At 46.1% G+C, this 23911-nt stretch overlaps 1 protein-coding gene across 1 annotated transcript in view; it reads right to left on the bottom strand.

The window, feature by feature from the left end:
* The window catches only part of PARP12 (poly(ADP-ribose) polymerase family member 12), a 38707-nt gene extending 17298 nt beyond the window's left edge, over positions 1-21409 (bottom strand). Inside the window, exons 1-6 of the mRNA XM_042926353.1 lie at positions 20928-21409; positions 17658-17793; positions 14615-14915; positions 12999-13100; positions 5907-6030; positions 1343-1538 (exon numbers count right to left, since the gene is read on the bottom strand). Coding sequence (XP_042782287.1) covers positions 1343-1538; positions 5907-6030; positions 12999-13100; positions 14615-14915; positions 17658-17793; positions 20928-21253 — 1185 coding nt within the window. The 5' untranslated portion in view covers positions 21254-21409. The remainder of the gene's footprint in view (positions 1-1342; positions 1539-5906; positions 6031-12998; positions 13101-14614; positions 14916-17657; positions 17794-20927) is intronic.
* Positions 21410-23911: the final 2502 nt, after the last annotated feature.

Genomic DNA, 23911 nt, shown 5'->3' on the forward strand with positions numbered 1-23911 from the left:
GCCCCCACTTCCTAAACTTGTGATAATCCAGTTTGCCAAGTCACCTAGGGAATCCTACTTTTTCACGGGATGCCCTTAGGGTCTCATGTCATCTCATTCAGCTCCCCGAGAAGGGGGACACACCACAAAGCAAAAACGTGAGAGGTAGTCACATTTGCTAAGTGCTTTTCACCTGCCATGAGTTCCTTCATCAGGTCACCAGAGAAGTTCCATTCATGGAACATAACCAGCCCCTCATTCTATCCCCCTCCTCGATACCAGGCATGGCCTCTCCCCTCCTGCTCCTGACCAAACCAAGAGCAATGTTGGGGAGCCTCCCTGAACATATCTCCATGGCAAGGAAGGAGAGGGAGATGTGTGGGAAAAAGGGCAGACAGAATAGCCAATGAGGAAAGGCTGGCCCTGCAAGAAATGGAGAAGTGTATGAGGGCTAAAGCAAGGCTACTGCTGAGAGTGACCATGTCCAACTCAGCAGTGGCCGTGGGGCAGCAATTACTCTGTCCTTCAACCCACCAACATCTATGACCTGAGAACTTGCAGGGTACAGGCAGAGTCCTCCACACAGGGCACATGTGTGGCAAAAGAGACAGAACTCCCTGCTCTCATGGAGCTCTCAATTACAGGGTTCCCAGAGAAAAAGATATCCTAGGTGTAAGTCAAAATTAGAAACTAAAGCTTTAATACAGCCTTATAAAACACAGAAGAGTACAAATGTCTATCAGACCACGTATCCCAATTTTCATTTCGGAAAGCTGTTCCTATAGAAATGGTGACCTCCCTATACTTGTACCTCTACAGGCACCCAGAGGGTTCCCTTTAATGTGATCCAGCCATGAACATCTTCAAATAATTGACAGCAACAGTTATGAGATCCAGATTCCAAACCAATACCTGAAATAAATCAATTTTCTTACACTTGCCCACGTTCTATAAAGTTGCTGCTACAGAAAAGTCAGAAGGTAGTTTCAAAGGGCCTTAAAGTTTATTCTGCAGCTACACAAGTCTCCTATACACACAGACACTTGCTTTGGAGCTATCTGTTCAACAGTTAAGGGAGGCATCTTTCTAGCCCATGTAAAAAAACCAATGAAGAAATGTCCTCTCACTATAATTTACACTAGGCCATGTTCTCATGAGGCCAACAGATACCTAATCATACAGAAGAACTCCCAACTAGCTAGTTTTATCATAATTCTCCCCAAGCAAGTGAGTCACAGGAGGATTTGGGGCTCTTCGTCTCTATCAAGGACTCCCCAGAACAATCCTTGTGCTCATGTCTGAAATGGCTCCTCCATCGGGGGCCCTCAGGAGAAAACACCTGCCCTCTTTCCATGACACTTACTTGTCTTCCATACTCCTGCCAAGAACCAAACTCATCAGTCCAGTACCAAACCCAGTCAGTGGTGAGGATGAAGTGTGGAGGTTTAGTAACCGAGGAGGCTGTGGAGAGGCGGCGGGCTGGGGCAGCACCAAACATCATGGAGTCAAAGTCTAGACAGTCAAAGTGAAAGTTGCTGGCTGACTCAGCACAGAGGATCCTGCAAAGGAAGTGAGAGGTAAACTGAAAATTCCACCAGTCAAGCGAACACTCAGGTGCTACCTGTGGTCTTCTAGATGCTCAGCTGGTAGATGCGAACATCAGTGTGACACGTACCTTAGGGGGGAAAAATGTTTCCAAGTGGGGGGAGGGGAGTACAAGTTGGTTCTTATAAAAAAAAAATTTAATTAAATCAATAAATCTCTGCAAGATTGATAAGAAAAAAAGAATATTGGAAATATAAAAGGTAAAAATTAAAAATGTCATAGACACTAAAAGAGGTATTATAAGCAAGTCTATGACAATTAGTTTAGCAATAAATAAAATGAACAAACTCCTGGAAAAAATCATTAAGTTTACCAAAATTGACTCAAGAAAAATAGAAAACCTGACTGGTTAGCAGTTTAAAATCTTCCCACAAATTAAACATTAGGCCTAGATACTCTTATAGACACATGGTCATTCAGGAAAAAAATTATTCTAACTTTACATAAATTTTTTCAGAAAACAGAAAAGAAACCATCCCAATCTCATCTTCATGAGGGTAGACACTTAAGATAACAACCAGATCAAGACAATATGAAAAAATTATAGACCAATCTTACTCAAATATGAATGTAAATATCTTAAGTACTGGCCATCCAAATTCAGCATTGTGTGTGAGTTGAGTGTGTGTCTGTGGGGGGGGGGGGGGGGGGCGGGGAGAGAGAGAGGAAGAGAGAAGAGAGAGGGAGAGAGAGGGAGTGGGAAAGAAAGGGAGAGAGAGAGAGGGAGAGAGAGGGGGCAGAGGGGGAGAGAGGGAGGAATAAAAAAGGATGAAATTAAAATGCTATTCACAAATATTAATGTCTAGATAGATATCTAGAATATATAGGTAACTATACAGATAATTCAAACATTACCAAGAGAGTCCTCTGAGTTCAGATACCTTAGTAAAGTTGCAGATACAACAGCTGACAAAAGTCAATTGCATTTCTATACATCAGCACAGAGAAAAATTTTTTTTTACTGGGGATGTAACGTGTAACATGACGACTACAGTTAATGCTATACGGTATATTTAAAAGTTGGTAGGAGAATAAACTCAAAGTTCTTATTGTCAGGAAAAAAATTGTTTAGTAACTATATGAAGTGATGGATGTTAACTTATCCAGATAATCATTTTGCAATATACATGTATGTCAAGTCATTATGCTGCACACCTTAAACTTCTAGTGTTGAAAGTCAATTGCATCTCAGCACAACTGGAAAAAAAATTAAATCTCTAACAAATGAGATCCAAGACTCTAATGGATAAGTTATTAAAACCACTGAAAGATATTTTAAAAGATTTGAATAATCACATGCTATCATGTATATGAATAGAAAAATCTCAGCATCATTATGGTGTCAGTTCCCCAGAAATGCCAAGTCAATGCAATATTAATTTCAAAACTCACAACAGAGATTTTTGTGAAAACCAATGACATTTAAAAGTTTCTAGGGGCGCCTGGGTGGCTCAGAAAGTTAAGCATCCGACTTCGGCTCAGGTCAAGATCTCACGGTTTTTGAGCTCGAGCCCCGCGCTGGGCTGTGTGCGGACAACTCAGAGCCTGGACCCTGCTTCGGATTCTGTGTCTCCTCTCTCTGCCCTTTCCCAATTGTTCTCGGTCTCTCAAAAATAAATAAATGTAAAAAAAAATTTTTTTTAATTTCTGAAGAGGAGCAAAAGACCAAGGGCCCTGGCAATTCAAAGAAAGAGAAGACAGGGATTTGCCTTACCGGATGCCAACACTTAAAGCTCCACTAGGTTAAGACAGTGTGGCACTGAAGCAGAGACAGACCGACCAGTGAACGACAAGAAGAGAGGACCAGTGGGTGTATTCGCTGATCCAGTGCCTGACACAGGTGGCACTTAGAAACAGGTGCAGAGCTGGCCTACTTAAACAAGTGATATTTGGCACACCAGCCTGAAAATAAGCTATAAAATGTGTTAACACTGCCAAATTGGGCTCAGTTTTGATGGGTTTAAAAATAACTGCTAGAAATGGATGATGGGAATGGCTGTACAACAATGTGAATGCAACGCATGCCACTGAACCTACACTTAAAAATGGTTAAGATGGGGCACCTGCATGGCTCAGTCAGTTGAGTGTTTTCCTCTTGGTTTCAGCTCAGGTCATGACCCTGGGGTCACGGGATACGGCCCCATGCCGGGCTCTGCACTACGTGTGGAGCCTACTTAGGATTCTCTCTCTTTCCCTCTCCCCACTTCTCTCTCAAAAATAGGAATAAAAATAATGAGAAGAGTAAGAAAAATAAAAAATAAATAAAAATAAAGGGGTGCCTGGGTGGCTCAGTTGATTACGTATCTGACTTTGGCTCTGGTCGTGGTCTCAAGGTTTGTGAGACTGAGCCCCATATTGGGCTCTGCGCTGAAGGTGTGAAGCCTGCTTAAGATTCTCTCTCTGCCCCTCCCGTGTTCTTTAAATAAAATAAAATAAAATAAAATAAAATAAAATAAAATAAAATAAAATAAAATAAAATAAATAAAAATAAACGGTTAAGATGGCAAATTTTATGTTACGTATATATTACCACAATTTTATATTTTTTTAATTAAATATATTTTTAAAAAGTAGTTTTGCCAAAACCGGTGATTCATCTGCGTAAGAATGAAACTGGACCCGTATTTCACCACCTACAGGGTAAAGATTAAACAGTCCTTAAAACGTGAAGATTTTTTAAAGAAAATTCAGAAAAATTTCCTTACAGTCCTGGGATAGGTAAAGATTTCTTATGACTCAAAAAGTAAAAGCCGTAAAGGAAAAGATGGATAAATACTTATCTATATTAAAACATACCATAAGCTAGCAGGAAGAGTTTATCTTCAACGCACATTTAATATCCAGAAATTTAAAGAATTCCTAAAACTAAATAAATAACTGAACACACAACCTTCCCCTTCAACAAAACAGCCAAACTACAAGAACAGACATTTCCCAGCAGAGGAAGCTCAAGTGGCCAATAAACAGGTGAAGAGACACATTACCTCATTAGGACCCAGAGACCTGCAAACGCAGATGCCACGTGCCACTTTAAATCCCCAGGCTGCGAAACGTTCAGATGCGAACAATACCAAACGCTGGGGACACGGTCACCACAGACCGAACGGGTGTGGAAAGTGGCACGACCATTTAGCACCACCGGGCAGAGCTGAAGAGGGAGCCAGCCTACCTCCCAGAACTCTCATCCCCAAACGTCAGGCCTACAGAAGCCCGCTCGCACGCGCACCAGGAGACAAGCAGAGACTCGAGCACAAAGCACTGAGAGAAAGACACCAGACGTGGTGGTAGCGCGTGTGCTCCATTCAAACAGGGTTCAAGAACAGGCAAGACTCTCTCTCTCTCCCCGGCATCTCACCGCTGCGTCGTGCAGGTAGGGGATTGAGCTCGAGCTAGCTCAAATAAAGGCTCTTTGCTTTTGCATCGGGAAAAAAAAAAAAAAAAACAGGCAAGACTAACCTGTGGTGACAGATGTCCAAACAATGGTGGCCTGGGGGCGGGCACTGATGGGAAGGGGACAGGAGGGGACTTTCTACGGCGATGAAAATGATCTCTATTTGGATGAGAGTGTTACATGAGCGCATGCATTCATCAAGACTCACTGAACTACACGATAAATATCTGTGCACTTCCCTATGTGTAAATTCTGCCTCAGAAAAACAGAGAGAGGGGAGGAGTCAGCCAATGCATCTTCCCAAGGGGAACCATTTGTTCCACATACTTCCCCAGCAGCAATGTGCACACAATTGCACTCTTAGCACAAATTTATTTTTTCCACCTTAAAAAGAGTGGGCTTAAATTCTCTTCATGGCAACATATTTTAGCAAGTTCAATCCAAGATACGGTGAAGTATTTGAAAATAAGGCTCCCCGGACTTCCCTATTCATTCTGAATCAACTAAGTGAAAATACTGGGACACACACAGAAAAATTAAAAAGTTAAAGGCTGAATAGTAAACAGCAGTTCAGCTGCATGACATTACATGCAAAGGCTAAAATTTCACAAGTGACTGCTTCTTGCTTTTCTGCATTAATCAATGTGGATATATGTATGCAATCAATCCCAGCAGCAAGTAATTCAAAACTTACCTGGTACCACCAGTTCCTTTCCCCATAGCTCCTCCCTGAAGGAGATAAAGGCACCAATCCACAGTTTGAACAGTAACTTCCAATTTCCAGCCCAAGCTGTTTATTGGGGTGTGTGTGTGTGTGTGTGTGTGTGTGTGTGTGTGTGTGTGATCAAACCTAAACTCTGTTGTGTCTAAACTTCCCACACTGCACACAAAAGCCCAGTCACAAAGCAGACACCAGTAATGTATTTCATACCTGTCTTTTCTGGGATTGCTATATGCCTCTTCAATAAGCTCCATTTTGTCCAAATCCTTCCATTTGCCTCTGTCCAAGAACTGCCATCGATATGGCAAATGGAAATGAACTTTATTGCACTTATCTAAAATAAAAATATTAGGAAGTAAGACATCTTGGCAATACATAGCATGACCCAGGCCCATGGTTCTCAATGGGGGTGGTGATGCCCACTGACCTGGGAACATTTTGGAGATCTGTGGGGGCATTATTTTTAGTGCAGTCATACCTGAGCATCTAAATACTGAAATACTGTGTATTTTATTATACGCACTTCCGTTTTACATCTCCCCTTTTAATAAGGCGTTACATCAATTTTTAAAAATACGTATGTTGGCAGGTAACATTACATTTGAATTTCATCTCATGAGCAAAGCAGCTGACCATGAAAAGGTCAATAAGACCGCGGGAGGCAGTGTGATCACCCATTATCACTCTACATGTAGCATGTGGACAGGTAGCAGTCACACTAAAAACTGAACCAGATTCATCTCTACTAGAAACCCATCCAAACCCCGATACATCTGACCACAGGCAGGTCAGCAGTGTGGTTCCAGCCTGCTTTGATCTTCTGGCTGCTAACATACTCACCACCTCGACACATCCCCGCATCATCCCTGAAGGTATTTATATACACTGCCCTGCCCCTGCCAAAACACACAAAATGGCCCAGGTCTACAGTTTCAAGCCAGGTGCTCCCCCTACATCTTCCCTGTGCACCCTGGGACCTCTGTCACTCCTAGCACATTCTGCCTGCCTCGCCTTGGCTCATGCCAGCCCCTCACCTGCAATGCACCTGACACTTTGGTTACTTTTCAATATCCTATATGAAATTCTGGTACATCCCCACCGAGGAAAGGCACACTGGAAAGAAAAGCAGCAGCAATCTCTTTGCACTCTGACACAGACCTACTTCCAAGGTATATGTTATTAGGTAGAATGATACACAAAAAGGTGCAGAACGCCTCTACTTGGGTAAAAAGGTAGAAAAGAAAAATGAGAAATACTCTAAATACATATACATACACATATTATTCCTTGCAGAGGGGAAGTTGGTAGCCAGGGACAAAGTTATGAGGAAAGACTTGTGTTGTTTTCTTTTGAAGTTTGAACCACAAGAATATATTCCAAAAAATTAAATGTCTGGTTAAGTGGGAAAAGATACAAAACAGTGTGCACAGTAGTGCACCTATGTGAGAAGGAAACTGATCAGACATATATACTTGTGTACATATAAAATCTTCATGGAAGGATAGTCAAGGAACTGGTAATAATGACTGCTTCCAGAGGGGATCTGGGTGCTAGAAAAAAGAGGTGTGAGGGAGACATTTCTTACTGGCTGTCCTTTGTATGTTTTTAACTCATATGTCAAAATATTAACAATGAAGCATGGCTAATTTGACACTTGAAAAAAATTAAAACTTTCTAAAATTGTATGCAGGCTTTTCAGACATATCTCAATGCCACTTCCTTCCCACAGGATCTACAAAAGTTACCTTGGTCCAGAAGGACCATGGAGGAAGGTGGGCAGGCTGCCTGAAGGTGTCAAAGGCTAGGCCTGATGTCAGGCAGACAGGACAGACAAGAGCACCCAGCCAAGACTCAGGGCACAAGAGACACCTCAACCCAGGAAATCCCCTCCAAGTTCACCAAGGCTGGATTCAGCCACTCTGGGGACTCAGGACATCCTGACTTGTCCAGAGTTACAGCGTGGACAGCTCATACCAAGCCAAGAGACCTCTTGGACTCTACCAGGGATATGCACAATACAGTAATAATGAAGGGCTCAACCTGGATAGGTAAGAGCACAGCTATGGTCCAGAGGTCATAACCACGTAAGATTTCCTGTTCCCTCCCTGAAGGGCACGAAGGGAATGATCAGAGTGAGGAGCATTCAGTCACTGCACCTATATACCTCGGCTCAGGTGAGTCCTGGACAGCCTGAAAACTCTCTCCTTAAGAAGATCCCCTTCGGGGGCGCCTGGGTGGCGCAGTCGGTTAAGCGTCCGACTTCGGCTCAGGTCATGATCTCACAGTCTGTGAGTTCGAGCCCCGCGTCGGGCTCTGTGCTGACAGCTCAGAGCCTGGAGCCTGTTTCTGATTCTGTGTCTCCCTCTCTCTCTGCCCCTCCCCCGTTCATGCTCTGTCTCTCTCTGTCCCAAAAATAAATTAAAAAAAAAAAAAAAAAAAAGAAGATCCCCTTCAAAGAAGGCACACCACCTACCACCCTCCAGGCTGACACTTCCTTGGGAAGGACACAGGGGCACAGGGAAGGCTCTGTGGTCAAAAGACTGCAGGCCCAGGCTTCCAACTCTTAATGTGAGCTCAACGTGAAGACCACATCACTCAAGCCTAAGAAAAGAAGGTGCCATACAGGCCACTGCAGCCACAGTGGCTGGTTAAAGTGGAGTCCCAGTTGATGAGTCCCCTTCTCTGCCACATCTTCTCTGGTCCACCTGTCCCCTTTCTCGATTTCCTCTCCCTCCTTCTAACGTTCCCCTCTTGTTGTGGCATTCTAGAATCTAGGCCTTCTGGAAGGTAAGTCGCAAAAACAAATTAATTTGGCAAAGTACCACATCCATATCCCCTCTCTCCCTACATCACTTGAAATGATAGACCAGAGAGAAGAACAAATTGAAAAATGCTGGAAAAACAGTAATCAGTGCTATCAAAAGACCAAAATTATTGAAGAATCCCTAAGAATATGAAGGACACAGAATTAAACTGAGAGAGATAAAGAGAGAGAAACCCCTGCAAGATATGAAGAGATCTACCATGGAAAGGGGAAATACTGGGGAGAGTGGCCTAACAAACTCAGAGTTACACGTAACGAAAGGCAAGAAAGACACCTTGCCACTCACAATGAGACTAAATGGGACCCACCAGAGCAGGAACTCCCTCTGTGCATTGCTTGTGCCCAGCAACCTTGCTATTTGTCCCACAGAACATGTGACTGTGAATGTAAGTGCTGGAGAGAGACAAGCATGTAAGAGGGCCATCAAAGCTCCCACCCCATTCCAAGGATACACACTAGCAGCCCAAGCCACCGCACAAAATGTACTGCCCCTTCCCCATTAAGCCTCAATCAGAATCCACATCACCAGCAGACACTGAATTCTGGAGTAGGTAACCACGAGTCACCCCACATGTGAGGAAGACTAACACAGACAGGAAGCTAACTCACACAGAAGAGCCAATACCAGGGCACCTGGGTGGCTCAGTCAGTTAAGCATCAGACTTGTGATTTTGGCTCAGGTCGAGGTCTCATGGTTCATGAGATCAAGCCCCATGTCAGGCCTTTTGCCGTCACCAGAGAGCTTGCTTAAGATTCTCTCTCTGCCCCTCTCCTGTTCATGCTCACTCACTCTCTCAAAGTAAATAAATAAATAAATAAATAAATAAATAAATAAATAAATATTTAAAAAAAAAACCAATACCCAAGAAATAATTATTAGAGTATATAGATTAACAGCTAGACCTCAATTTGTAAAAGTGAAACCGATAAAACTAGGGGAAAAAAACATGGCGCCATTTTCAGAGGCTTGGAACAGGCAAAGATTTTTGAGACACAAGAAAACTATAAAACAAAAAAATACTAAAATCCTCACTGATATTAAAACTTTTATTCCTCAAGGGGCGCCTGTGTGGCTGAGTCAGTTAAGTGTTTGACTCTCGATTTCGGCTCAGGTCACGATCTAACCATCATGGGATCGAGCCCGTGTCAGACTGTGATGAGTGTGGAATCTGCTTAAGATTTTCTCTCTCTCTCTCTCTCTCTTCCTCCCCCATCCCTCCCCTGCTCGCGTGCTCTCTCCCACCATCTAAAACAAAAACAAAACAACTTTTATTCCTCAAAAAAAACACCATAAGGAAAATGAACATTTGTAACTGACAAATCACTAAATTCTACTCCTAAAACCAATATTATGCTATATGTTAAGAAGTTAGAATTTAAGTAAAATTTTGAAAAAAAGAGAAAAAAAGAAAAAAATGAACATAAAACCACAGACTGGGAGAATTTATTTTCAATACCTACATCTCACAACCACTTGTATAAATAATACACCAAATCCTCACAACTCAATAATGAGAGATCAAACCATCCAATTAAAGAATGGGCAAAACAAGGGGGCACCTGGGTGGCTCAGTCAGTTAAGCATCAACCCTTGATTTCAGCTCAGGTCAAGATCTCAAGGTTCTTGAGTCTTAACCCTGCACTGTGCTGACACTGCAGAGCCAGCCTGGGATTCTGTGTCTCCCTCTCTCTCTGCCCGTTCCCTACTCACGCTTTCTTTCATAATAAATAAGCTTTTTACAAGTCACAAAAGACTATGTATTATATGATTCCGTTTACATGAAATAACCAAACAAATCCATAGAGACAGAATGTAAACCTGTAGTTGCCAGGAGCTGGGGTGCAGGAAGAATGGGTACAGGATTTCTTCGAGGATCATGAAATGTCCTAAATATTAACTGCAATGATGGCTGCACAATTCTGTAACTATACTAAAAACTATTAAATGGGTAAATTGTATGGTATGTGCATTACACTCAATACCTCAATCAAGCTATCATAAAAAAAAAATCAGAAAATTTAAACAGATACTTCATTGAAGATATACAAATGGCCAGTGAGTACATGAGCAGAAACTTTCAGGGTGCCTGGGTGGCTCAGTCGGTTGAGCAACTGACTTTGGCTCAGGTCATGATCTCACAGTTTGTGGGTTTGAGCCCCATGTCAGGCTCTGTGCTGAAAGCTCAGAGCCTGGAGCCTGCTTTGGACTCTGAGTCTCCCTCTTCCTCTCTGCCCCACTCCCACTCACGGTCTCTCTCAAAAATAAAAACATTAAAAAAAAATGTTAAAAATCATTATCATCAGGGAAATGCAAATTAGAACCACAATGAAATATCACGACTCATTAATTACAATGGCTAAAGTTTAAAAGACTGGCAATACCAAGTGTTAACAAAAACGCAGAGCATCAAACTCTCATACATTGTTGGTGGGAAGGTATACCCACCAGTTTCTTATATAAAGTTAAACACACACTTATATACGTTCCAGTAATTTCACATCCAGGTCTTTACTCAAAAGAAGTGAAAACAGGGGCGCCTGGGTGGCTCAGTCAGTTAAGCATCCAACTTCAGCTCAGGTCATGATCTCACAGTTCATGAGTTCGAGCCCTGCATCGGGCTCCGTGCTGTCAGCTCGGAGCCGGGAGCCTGCTTCAGATTCTGTGTCTCCCTCTCTCTCTCTGCCCCTCTCCCGCTCACACTCTGTCTCTCAAAAATAAACCTCAAAAATAAAATTTAAGTGAAAACATACACCCACATTAAACTTGCACATAAATATTTATAAAAGTTTTATTTGTAAAAGCCAAAAACTTGCAACACCTCAAATGTTCATCAACATATGAATTGATAAATTGTATTCAATCCATCCAACAGAATACAACTCAGCAATAAAAAGGAGCAAACTACTGATTTGCCAGCATGGACAAATCACAAAAACATGCTGAGTGAGAGAAGACAGGTACAGTAGAATACATGCTGTATGATTCCATTTATATGAATTTCTAGAAAGGGCAAATCTACAGTGACAAAATGCAGATCAGAGACTGTGTGAGGTCAGGAAATTGGGGGGATGAGGATTCACTACAACAGGACAAAGGGACCCTTTTAGAATAAGGAAACTCTTCCATTACCCCAATTGTTATTACCAAAACTCAGTGTATACTTAAAATTTTTAAATACTTAAAATGTTACTGTGTGTAAATTATATCTCACTAAAATTGACTTTAAACACATACATGCATATAGGATACATATTTCTTGAGCTAGCATTCCATTTCCAGGAATCTAGCTATGGAAATACCTATGTGTACTCAGATGCTCAATGGAACATCACTCTTACTGGACACTACAGTTGTTTTTCAAAATAAGGTAGACGCACACATACCAATGTAGAAAGAAATCTTCAAGACACAATGTTAAGTGAAGGAAGCAGGTTAAATAATACCTATCACATGTTCCCATCTGTTGAAAAACATGCGAAACAAGTATCATAACCACACGGCACGTGTTTACCTTTGGGAAGGGCTGAAGGAGGACTTCAGACTTTACTCTGTATTATTGGACTCTTTCACAAAGTGAAAGTATTCCTGAATTGCTTGGGTGGCTTTTAAAGACTGAAAACAAAACAAGAAGTTTGGTGGTGGTTTTTTAAGAGCAGTCACCGAATTTGAGAAGGAAGCTTTCTTCAGTCAAAACCCAGGACAGCAATAAGAAGAAAACAAAGCTTTAGTAAATACAGACAAACACGTACACACAAGAATTGCTACTTGTGATAAAAGAGGGACCATGGAGAGAAGGGGCATCTGGGTGGCTCAGTCAGTTCAACGTCTGACTCTTGGTTTCGGCTCAGGTCATGATCTCACGGTTCATGAGTTCCAGCCCTGCATCAGGCTCTGCTGAGAGTGTGGAGCCTGCTTGGGATCTGTCTCCCTCTCTCTCTGCCCCTTGTTCCCCAGCTTGCTCGCTCTCAAAAAACAAACATTAAAAAAATTTTTTAAATTAAAAAAAAGAGGGACCATGGAGAGAAACCCCCAACTTAAGTTCTTATTCCCCAAGAGCACACACAGGCATCTCCACCTCAGGGAGGGCCTTCCGGGTTTCTGAAGCATTTCTAAGTGTACAACCTCCCTTTACAAGGGACACTTATATTTGTTTCCACTAGACGGGGCATCTGTGCAGGTCTGTGACCTCATGCTAAGGTGATCAAGGGTCAACACTTGACACTGAATGAACCAGTTACGTTCCCCAAAACTCATCTACAGTCTGATTTCAAGAAACTCAATTCCTACCATCCTCGACTCCCCAACAAAATCGCTTCAGAACTGGTTTGGCAAAGTGCCACACCAGCCCACCATGAAGAAGGCCCCAACCCTCTCCGGATGGGGGAGAGGCCCTGAGGGGTGGTCTTAGGGCAGAACTCTTGAAACACACAGCAGCTATTCCACCTGCAAGCGGATGAAGGGGATTCCTCTGACTTACCTTGAAAGCTACAACTTTTCCGGATGTGGTACAAGCAGATCTGATCATTCTCCTCCTGGTTAGCACTGTTTGGGGATACACAACCTGAACTATCTCTTCTTTCTACAAGGAAACACCACAGAGATGTATCAGCATCCACCAAAGCTTCCAGTGTGGAGTCAGAGTAGTTCAAGATACAAAGGACAGAAAAGAGCATTCACTTCCCTGCATAAGGCAAAAGTAGGCGAGGTAATCTCACAAAATCCTATGATGTTCGAGATAAAATGACCCTCAGACATACAAGTGGACCCCCTCTCTGCTTTTTAGGGGAGGAGCCAGGGAACCCAAAGCCACACAGTTGCTTGCCAAATCCAGGACACCATGGAGAGGCTCTTTTTTCTCAGCTCTATGCTCCCAATCTTAATATGAAACCTCCTTAATAACTTCACATTAATTGCAAGAATTTTAATTTAAAACAGGCATGGAGTTGATTTCAGAGTTTATCTTTACTAGTGCTCCAATGAGACTTTACTTAACAATTACATTTACCACCGCACCCACCTACCATAATACAAGAAAACAAAACCCATTCGCAAACCCTCTCTATTCAGTATCGCCTGTTAATTACGTTACTCTTTTCCTTTTTCTTTTTATGGGCCCTTCAGACATCCACAGGGTGGGCCTCAAAACCCACACCTTTGGGGCCTTGGAAATAACCTCCCTTGCTCCCCAAGGACAAGTATCCTTCCCTCCCTTTCTAAGGCCATAATCCAATTGACACTCTTAAAAATCTATTTAAAGCAAAACCTGTCTACATCTAGCTTCCTACTATTCAAAGAAATTAACCCAAAATAACGGAAGAAAATGTAAAGAAAACACATATATGGCAAGGACAATTTTTAAATATCAAATATCAAAATCAAGTAAGATTAGACGTTGGGGTGCCTGAGTGGCTCAGTCAGTTAAGCGTCCAACTTCAGTTCAGGTCATGATCTCACAATTTATGGATTCGAGCCCCACGTGTGCTGACACCTCAGAGCCTGGAGCCTGCTTTGGATTCTGTGACTCCCTCTCTCTCTGCCCCTTCCCTCATGCTCTGTCTCCAAAATAAACATTTAAAAAAAAATTTTAAAGATTAGAGTGTTAAGTGTGTTTGCTGGTAGTCCTAGCAACACCTAGAACTGGTATTTTAGGAAGTGGTCTATTAAAAATCCTAAATGCCACTATAGTTAACAAATTCCTTTATTAAAAAAAAAAAAAAGTATACTAGCATGCTCAATCACTCACCAAATGCCTGCATGCCCACTATGGACCAGGCACTGTCTAGGTGCTGAAGACGAGCAGTGAACAAAGAAAATTTACAGGGACTAAAAAATCCCATTTATTCATGCCAAGAAGAGAGATGAAATTAAAATATGCTTCCTTCACGGTAGATCAGACCTGTGGGGAATTCATTCAGTCAACCTCAAATGGCATTTGTCTTGCTTGTTCACGGCTAGGATTCCAAGTCATCTTTACAACACCCACTGGTGAAGGAATCACCAACTGACTTTACTAAAAGCAGCAGTGACTTGCCCAAAGTCATACATTCCATTAATGGCCAGCTGGAATCTACGGGCCCCAGCCCAGGGCCTTACCAGAAGTGGCCTGTGGGCCTGGAGGAGGAGGGTGCCCTCTGCTGGAGGTGGAGCTCCTATTCTTGATGTCGTGAGCATTTCTGTATATGGAAGGCAGCCTGTTCACCAGATTGGAGTTCATGCCCAACTTCTCCAGTTTCTCCAGATTCTCAGAATTAGAGATATCATGAGATCTCTTACAGCCAGTGCCAAACTTGCATTCACCCTGTAAAAAATACTGGCAGATATGGAGTTTGATACACTGCTTTTGAAAGGAACAAGAGCCGTAGGGTCCATCTCCTTTGTTGTAATGAAGGCAGATCTGTTGACAGAAAAGGAATAAAAACACCAGCTTAGGAAGGTCTCACAGGACACCACCCCACTACTGACCAGTCCACGGTCAGAAGAAGTTCCTCCAGAGATCTGGCCAAAGCTGTGATTCCGTCATCCACACAAGCCACACAGCTCTGAGAACATCCTCCACTCTAGATGGACCACTGCTAACATATGCCCTTGGATAAAACGGGAACTGGGTGGACAGCAATGAGCAGAACAAGCCTTTCCACTGGGAAAATCCAAAGAACTTCCAGCTGATCAGAGCTGCTCCCTTCCCAGGAGACAATTCAACATAACTCACGTAGCAGGAGGCTAACAACCCATATACTCCACCTACACCCTTCCCCCACTGACTCACCAACTCTCCCTAAGCCAGGCTTCTATCTCCCTTCTTTCTGAAATTCAAGGTCAAAGAGGCTCTGAGCGTTTAAAGCATCTTAGAGAAGGCCAAATACAGCCCTTTCATTTCTCAAGAGCAAAGTGAAACTCAGAGAAGTTCACCGGCTTGTCCTAGTTCACTGCCAGCTATCTACATCTGGCACACGCAATGTCTGTTGAACTGCGTTGTTGGTAAAGCTGGGACCTAAACCTGAATCAACTGCTTCTTCTCTACATTCCAAATTCCTAGAGACGAGAACCAGGCTAGAGACCACCAAGGGCCTACCCACTCAATTCATAGGCATTACACTGAACAAGAGATAGAAAAGCAGCAGAGGGCTGCAGAACCCAGACTTAGATACGCAGGGACCCCACTCGGGACAGAAGCCCCAAGGGAAAAGGCTAGAAGAGGCTGGGCCCTAACCTTGATTTTGCCACTTACAAGACGCCTGACCTTAAACAAGTCACTCATCAGCTCTGAATTTCAGCTTTTGATCCCTAAAATGGGAATAATGCTACCTCCATCATTGGGTTATTATGAGGATTAAATGGGAAATATACAAAGTGGCCGAGACAATGCCTTGGAACATAGTGGGTGCTCGATTCATGGTGGTGGCCCCAACTGTTCATCTGATAAGGGGACTAGCCTGAGAGCAGAAGGCCTGGCAGGAAAGCTGCACTGGATCTGAGTTTATGGTCACAGTTCCCGTTTGCTGGCACTGTGCTCTAAAAACAACCTGCATACCCAAGAAGACAAGAGGCTACACACTCCAGACTGGTCACCTTCGGATTCATTTTTTTATACCACTAACAAGTTGCTCACTCCAAAACATTAATGTCCACTCTCCAAACACAACCCCCCACCCCAAGTCCTTCCTGTGATACCAAAGGCTGCATGGATCAGTCTCTACTCACCCATTTCTCCTTCTCTCCTTTCCCAACCTAAATCTAAGCTGTGCTCACCTACATGCTGTCCCCCGACCGTGCCAGGTTCTGTCCTCTGTGTCCCCCCTTCTTCCCAGACCTTCATCCTTCATTCACCCTTCAGCATTCAGAGCAGGCACCGCCTACCCCAGGATGCCTTCCCAAGTGCCCCAACTGCCTGAGGCCAGAGTGCTCACTTCTATCGCAGCACCTAAAATAGCACCTTACAATCACACACTGATTTGTCTGTCTCACCCAGTAAACTTGCCTCCTGGAAGGGCAGAACAGGGTCTTTTATCTCCTTATCGGCAGTGCCTGACCCGTAGTGGTTATTCAATAAAGGTTAGCTGAATCAACAGTAATTTTCAAAAGGCAAGAGAAAAGTTACTATCTATTACGTAGCAGTCACTAAGCCACAAAGCACCGTTCTCAAATAAGTGGTTTTAACTGAGTAATATGGAAGCATTTTCATTAAACCAGGTCAATCTAATCTCTGTAGCCTTATCCCAGAGAAAGTGCCAGAACATCCCATAAACCTGTGCTGGCCACAGGAACACACCACTCGGATCTGCTGCAGAGCACCACTTACTCAGCTGCTGCCCTCGGGAGCCACTACCTGATTCACACAGAGACCACGCTCCCACGGGCTGCTCCTAGCCAACAATGAGCTACTTTAGCTCAGAACTTCGTAATGGCCAAGCAGCAGCTTTCTTAGAACTGTGCTCCAGTCAGGGTCTCCTCCTACCCGGTCTCCTTCCTTCCCCCTCTCTTGCAACATCACTGTCCAAAGGCTCCCCACCTCCTTCTGCTCCCTCTCCACTAGATCTCTTACACTTCTAATCCCATCTTGGCGTCTGCTTCTTGGAGGGCCCAAGATAGTACACGGCCATTACAGGGAGGTTCGGTTAGCATCTGAAATGCATTATGAGCATCTGAAATGCACATCAACTAAAGGTCAAAATTCCCTGGGTGCAACTGATTTAGTAGAGAGCTCATCACCTGCCTGTCAGCATCTCTGAAAAATTTCCTCACAGAACTCCTGGGTTTGGCAATAACACGTGGTTCCAAGTCCTGCTAGACAGAGAGGAGCAGGCTGGAGTCTCTTATCCCCTCATCCCCATGTAAGGAACATCCCGTTGCAGCCACTGGCCAAACAGACTCCCCCAGTCTCATGGAAGCCCTGAAAAGGAGATACCGGCCCAAATGACACAGAAGGAAAGGAGGCCTCTAGACAGGGCAAGGTTGGCCCAAGGTCACAGGTCTAAAAATCAGCAGAGCCAGGAATTCAATCCAGGTCTCCTTCAAGTAGATCCCTGTGGTCACTCTGGGGTCCTTGGCTCCTCTTCTGCCACAAGATTTCCTATCTTCCGACCTCTGGCTTCTCCCCCATCACTTGCATACATACACACCCCCTCCTGGAACTCACCTCTGGCAAAAGCCAGGGGTCATTCTGAAACAAAAGCTGGCAGAGCTCACTGTAGCTGAGGTGGTCAACACCGTGAGTTCTCAGCACGCTCAGGTTGTGATCTGTCGTCAAGCTGTGACTGTTTCTACAGTTCTTCCTGCAAAGAAGCAGAGCTGGTGTCACGGTTCAACTGCGCCTCCCCGAAATTCTTAGGCCGAAGTTCTAACCCCCAGTGACTGTATTTGGAGATAGTTTATAAAGAGGTTGTTGGGCTGGGGGGTGGGGGCCTAGTCCAATCCAACTGATGTCTTTATAAGAAGAGAAAATTAAGATACAGATGCACACTTGTGAGGACATGGGTAAAAGACAGCCATCTGCAAACCAAGGAGAGAGGGCTCAGAAAGAAATCAACCCTGCCAACACTTTGATCTCAGACTTCCTGCCTTGAGAATTGTGAGAAGTTTCTGTTTAAGCCCCCAGCCTGTGGCACTTTGTTATGGCAGCCCTAGCAAACTAATAAAGCTAGTAAAATCAGTCTCGAAGATAATTTTTCAGGCATCATTCTTGACATTGCTTAGGAGCATCAGAAAAAAACCCACATGTCTATGCGATGAAAAAACGTAATGCTTATTCACAAAGGAAAAGGCATTACCTTGCAAGCTCGAGGGCCTAGGACAGCGCTCCTCATCAGTATCTGGTAAGAATGACAGTGCCATCCCCCAAAGAAGAGTTGCAGTATGACAGACAATGAGCACTTAGCAGACACTTGAACACTGGCTGAATAAATGAGCGTGGACACCTACGGTTATAGGTATGTGCACAGACACACTCACACCCTGAGGCTCAGACCTCTTCTCTGCTCTCCTCCTCCGTTCTTTCCATTAACAAGCCCCGGCTGAACATTCACTGTAAGCCACGTACTGGCACCACGCCCTGATGATCCAAACACTTCAAATGATTTCCCAGGTCACCAGGACCCGGAAGAGTCAGGCAAATATCATTTGCTTTACTCAGACTCTGCCAAACCTCACGTGTTTATTGTGAGCATCTCAAAAGAAAACCCAACCCGTGACTGACTCCCCCAAACCTGCACCTTTCACAAGCTCCCCCAGCTCAGTAAAAGACCACTTCCCTCCTTCACTGCACAGACTGACAACCTTGGAGTCACCCAGACTCTTCCCCTTCTCTCCTCTAGCAGAAGTAACAGATATGGAGAGGACTCTAAAATGGCATGGTCAGCTGTGCAGAGAGTAAGTCTATGCAGACGGGAAGGGCACCTGAGCCTGACAGAAGCACTCAAGGGACAGTGCCTAAAAGGTGTAAAGCCTGGGCCAAATATTTAGGTTGAGGAACCAGGCAAGAAGAGGAAAACATTCTAGGCAAACTTGGTGCCGCCAGAACCAAATATAGCTAATAATTAGAATAATGACGGCAGCAATAGCTACTAAGACTTGAGCATTTATCACAAACCAGGGATTTCCTGAGGTTTTATCAGTTAAGTCATTCAGTCCTCAACAAGTCTATGAGGTAGGTGATATTATCCTCATTTTGCAGATGAGGGAACGGAGACACTGATACAAAGTCACCTGCCCAAGATCGTGCAGCTAGCAGGGAGCGCAGCCAGCTTGAAACAAGGCAGGCTGGTCTTGGGGCTGTGCTCTTAACCACGATGCTTACTGCTCCTCAGCAAAGGATGGAAGTCAGGGACCTGGGACCCTTCCCGGCTGTGACCAGTGGGCAAAAGCAGGAGCCATGATCTATTTACCCCATCATTAGACCCACCCATCCACCATTTATTACGTCCACCTTCTTCTCCAGCTACTGCTCCTCCTTCTCCCCTGAAGTGACCCATCCACACCAGTCCCTGGGGGCCCAGTTTGCCCAAAGTTCCACCGTCAGCCTCCACCTCAGACCTGACCCGCTCCTGGGGCTGCAGCCCTAGCACACACGGACCCGTAAACTCCCACGCCAGCACCTGGGACCCTGGCCACGCTCTCCCAGGCTGCAGACTTGGAGAGCTGCCCCTGGCCACACTTCTGCTCTCTCCGCCAATAAGAAAGCAAAGTAAGAATCATCCCTCGGTCAACAAGGAAAAAAGAAATGTAGGAGTCATCCCTCAGTCAACAATAAGATAACAGCCATCACCTCTCCCGCATCCTGTCCCCACACTCTCACCAACTCCCCATCTCGCTCTAATTTCTCACACACACACACACCCCTCTTAAGGTCTTAAACTGGGGGTTGGAATATTCTAATCTAGGTATTTCTCAACAGCTGCTTCCCAGGGGCCACGTTTCCCAGCTCCCCGCCTCCCTCGCAGCTAGACATGATGGGGGTCATGAGACATCCTGTGGTCCAGGGGACAGATGGAAAACTGTCCACCACTTCCAGACCTGGGAAAACCTCCCCCCAACCCTCCCCTGTCCATCTTCTCCACCTGCTCCCCGGAATCCGACACCCAGAATGGCCTAAAGAGCCATGGGCCAAGGAGACAGAGTCTAGGTCAGTCGGCCTGGGTCCCTGAATGACTGCATGGATCAAGACCACTACCTCATGCTGTCTAGCGGACCTGACGGGAGCAAGAAAGAAGTGAAGCCAGAAAAAAAAAAAAGAAAGAAAGGAAGGAAGGAAGGAAGGAAGGAAGGGAAGAAAGAAAGAAAGAAAGAAAGAAAGGAAGGAAGGAAGGAAGGAAGGAAGGAAGGAAGGAAGGAAGGAAGGAAGGAAAGGGGAAAGAAAAGGAAATAAGGAGAAACGAATTCTTCTACATAAGCGGACTAGCTTCTCAACAGGGGCACGCATTTTCTTCCCAGGGCCACGGAGGCCACTGCCGGCTTGTAAAGCAAGCGAGCAAAAGCTGAAACAGGCTTTCGAAGATTCCTTCGCTGCCGGGCAGAGAAAGCCCTCGGCTGTGGGGCCCCTCAAAGGTCGCCCTGGAGACCGGGCGTCGGGGGGGGGGGGGGGGCTCCGGAAGCCAGAGGCGGCTTTTTCTCGCGGAGAATCTTCCACCCCACCCCCCCCCGCCACACCCGGGCTGTCGCAGCGGGTACCGCGCTCCAAGTCCCTCTCTGACACTGCAGGAGCCTTGGGGACACCGCTTCACCCTGAGTCCCTTGCATGGCACCCGGTATTCAGCAGGTGCTCGATAAATGTTCGCTGTAGAGAATTAAGGGTGGGGAGAGGCCAGGGAACGGACGCCCCCCGGTCTCCCCAGACTCTAGGAGGGGCCCAGGGCGGGCTGGGAGAGAGCAGGGTCCCCCGGCCCCGCCGTCGGGCTCCGGGCGCGGCGCTTACCCGGCCCTCATGAACTTGCAGGCCCCGTAGACCAAGAACTTGCAGAGGTGCAGCTGAGCGCACAGCCCCACGCAGCCCGGCTTGGGGCTCTGGTACGCGCGGCACAGGCGCAGCGCCGAGACGGCCACCACGACGCGCTGCGCGGAGGCCGCCGCGCCGCCCGCCCTCGCTGCCACCGCGAAGCGGCCGCGGTCCCGCAGCAGCCGCTCCAGCGCGTCGTTGCCGACGCCCTCCCGCAAGCGGCGCCGCAGCTCCTCCAGCTCCAAGGCGCCCCCGGCCGCGCACAGCACCTGGGTCACCTCGCCGAGGACGCCAGCCTGCGCCATGGCCGCGGCGGGGGCGCGCTGCCCGTCGGAGAGCTGCTGGCGGGACGCGGGCGGCGGCCGGCGCGGACTGGGCGGGCGGCTCCCGCGGGGCTCAGACGCCAGCTGGAACCGAAAGCGAAAGCGAAAGCTCCCGGGGGCCCGGAAAAACGGAACCTGTGCCGCCTCACCACGCCCACCGGCCCGCAGCTGAGGGGGCTCGCCGCCTTCCGGCCTCAGGGCTCCCAGCTGTGCGCGGCCGCCGGGCCCCGCGGCCCGCTCCCCCGCCCCGTCGGCAGCCGGGGGGCCCCGGAAAGCGGCTCTCCGGCGCTCCAGAGAGAAGCAGCCTCGTCCTTCGGGGCAGCGCCTCGCGGCTCTCGAAGCGCCTTCGCCTGGTGGACGGGGGCGGAGACGCCCGGGCCGTGCGCAGCCGCTCCCCGAAGCCCCGAGCATTTGGAAATCGCGCGGCCGCCGGCCCCGGGAGCTCTCCGCTCGGGCGTTGGCCGAGCAAACGGGGACGCCGCCCACCTGGCGACCGAGCCCCTCAGCCCGACTGCTCCCGACGGCGCCGGGCCGTAGCCTACACCACGTGACCGCGATCACGCCGACCCGCCGCGCGGCTCGGGCGCTACTTTCTCTTGGAGCCGGGGCGATCCGCGCCGTTCTGGGCGGCGCTCCCGCCGTTCTAAGCTCCGAAGCGTCTGTCCCGTGCGAAAGCAAAGCCATTTCTCCTCAGCCCTGCTCAATGATACAGTGACCGAGCGCTTAGAGACCGCTCGGAGTGCCGGCACACTCCCGGGGTGGGGGGGCGGATGGAAAGGTGAACTGGTGGCGCCCTTTGGCAAAGTAGTCCCTGAGCCGCTAGCAAAGTTTTGAAGATGCATGACCTTTGACCCAGCAGTCTGTCTGCTGAGAATCTTCTAGCACTAAAAGGAACAAATTCCACATATGAATGAAAATATAAGATAGCGGTGTTTCTCTGATTTCTTTCACTTAGCTAACTTGACAGTAAGCTGTATTAAAATAAAAACAAAAAATAAAATTAACCCTCCTAAGAAAAAAAAAAGTAAAAGCAACGGTAAGTTCTGCTGAGAGTGTTTCGGGGAGGCGGGGAGGAGGTATGGTGCTGGGAGCAACGCAGGGGATCCTTGTCCAGACTATTTGTTACAGGACGTAAACAAGCATGCATTAAATTTCTACAGACCTAGAAGGACGTCCGTGACGTGTTAAGGGGGAAAAGCGGTACAGAACCGTTTAAATCAATAGCGAAAAGAGAACCTATTTGTGTGGCAATGTGGCTGTTTTTGAATGAGTAAGGAGAAGGCTCAGGAAGGACACACACTGTGCCAAAGTTTGCTCATGAACACTGGCGTCGGGGAGTATGCAGTAAGGGGCACTAGGAAAGTGGGGGGAAAATGAGGGGCGGGAAGATTGCAGGGGAAGGAAACTTAGGTAGGATGTTTAAATTCTCCATAATATTACCGCAAAACGGTAAAAATCTGTTAAGTGTGTGGATGGTGAGTATAAAGTAACAGGCACAAATGAATCAGGGGGTGAGGGGCAGTTATCGCTTGGCTTTTAAATGTGGATTTAGTGGCGCCTGGGATTTAGTGGCTTAGTCTGGGTAAGTGGTGAAGTGTTGGACTTGGGCTCAGGGCATGATCTCCGTTAGTGAATTCCAGCCCGCCCTGAGCTCTCTGCTGTCACCGCAGAGGCCGCTTCAGACCCTCTGTCCCCCTCTCTGCCCCTCCCCTAGCTCATCGTCTCTCCTCTCTCTCAAAAATAAAATAAATATTAAAAAAAATAATAATAAATAAATAATAAAATAAATTTGGACTTTAAGACATCGTGGACAATTTTTTAGGTTTAATTCTTAATTTAAAAAATTCTAATTTTTAATTGTGGTTTTAATATTGTTTTGCAGTATTTTTTTTTTTTTAAAGGAAGGATGACAGCAGTGAAAATGGTGGAGTAAGGACCTCAGAAAGTTTGCCCTTCCAGGTGAAAAACTGGCCAAAATGGCCAAAATCCCTATTTTCAGAGCTCTGGAAATTATAAAGTTTTGCAGCAACTCATTTAGCATTTAGTCAAGAAAAACAGCTGAGGGCCTCCCTGTCGAAGCTTGATCTCTGGGATCGTGAATTTAACCCCCACAGCTGGGTGTAGACTTTACTTAAATAAACAAAAACAAACAAACAAACAAAGCAACAGCTGAATCTAAGTTGAAAACATCAAACTTTGTAGCACTTCAACTTCCCCTAGTCCTGTCTCCTCCTCAGTTCCTTGGCGGCCTTGAAAGCTAACAGCCCACACTGCTGGTACTAGAGAGGGCAGAACAGGGCTGGAGCGGTTTCCAAAAGTCCTCGTTAGACTTGTCCACTGGTTCCCTGGAAGACCTTCCTGAAAACACTTGTATTCATTCGTCCTCACTGTAACTAGCCTAGTCCTAATGGCTTCTCCTCAAGGGTGTTTGTTCAATGTTTTAACATAACCACTGACTGAGGCAATGGATAACAGTCGAGGCAAACAATAAACGAATCAAAAGCTTAACAGGAAAAGCTGAAGGATGAGATGTCCACTGGGGCTTTGAAAAGCTCCAATATATTTCTAGGAATCTAGAAGGCCATACACGTGCCACCCTGATTCCTTCCCACAGAAGTCACGATAAAGACTCTTGCCCGC

The sequence above is a fragment of the Panthera leo genome, chromosome A2, assembly GCF_018350215.1.
Source record: "Panthera leo isolate Ple1 chromosome A2, P.leo_Ple1_pat1.1, whole genome shotgun sequence".
NCBI lineage: Eukaryota > Metazoa > Chordata > Mammalia > Carnivora > Felidae > Panthera > Panthera leo.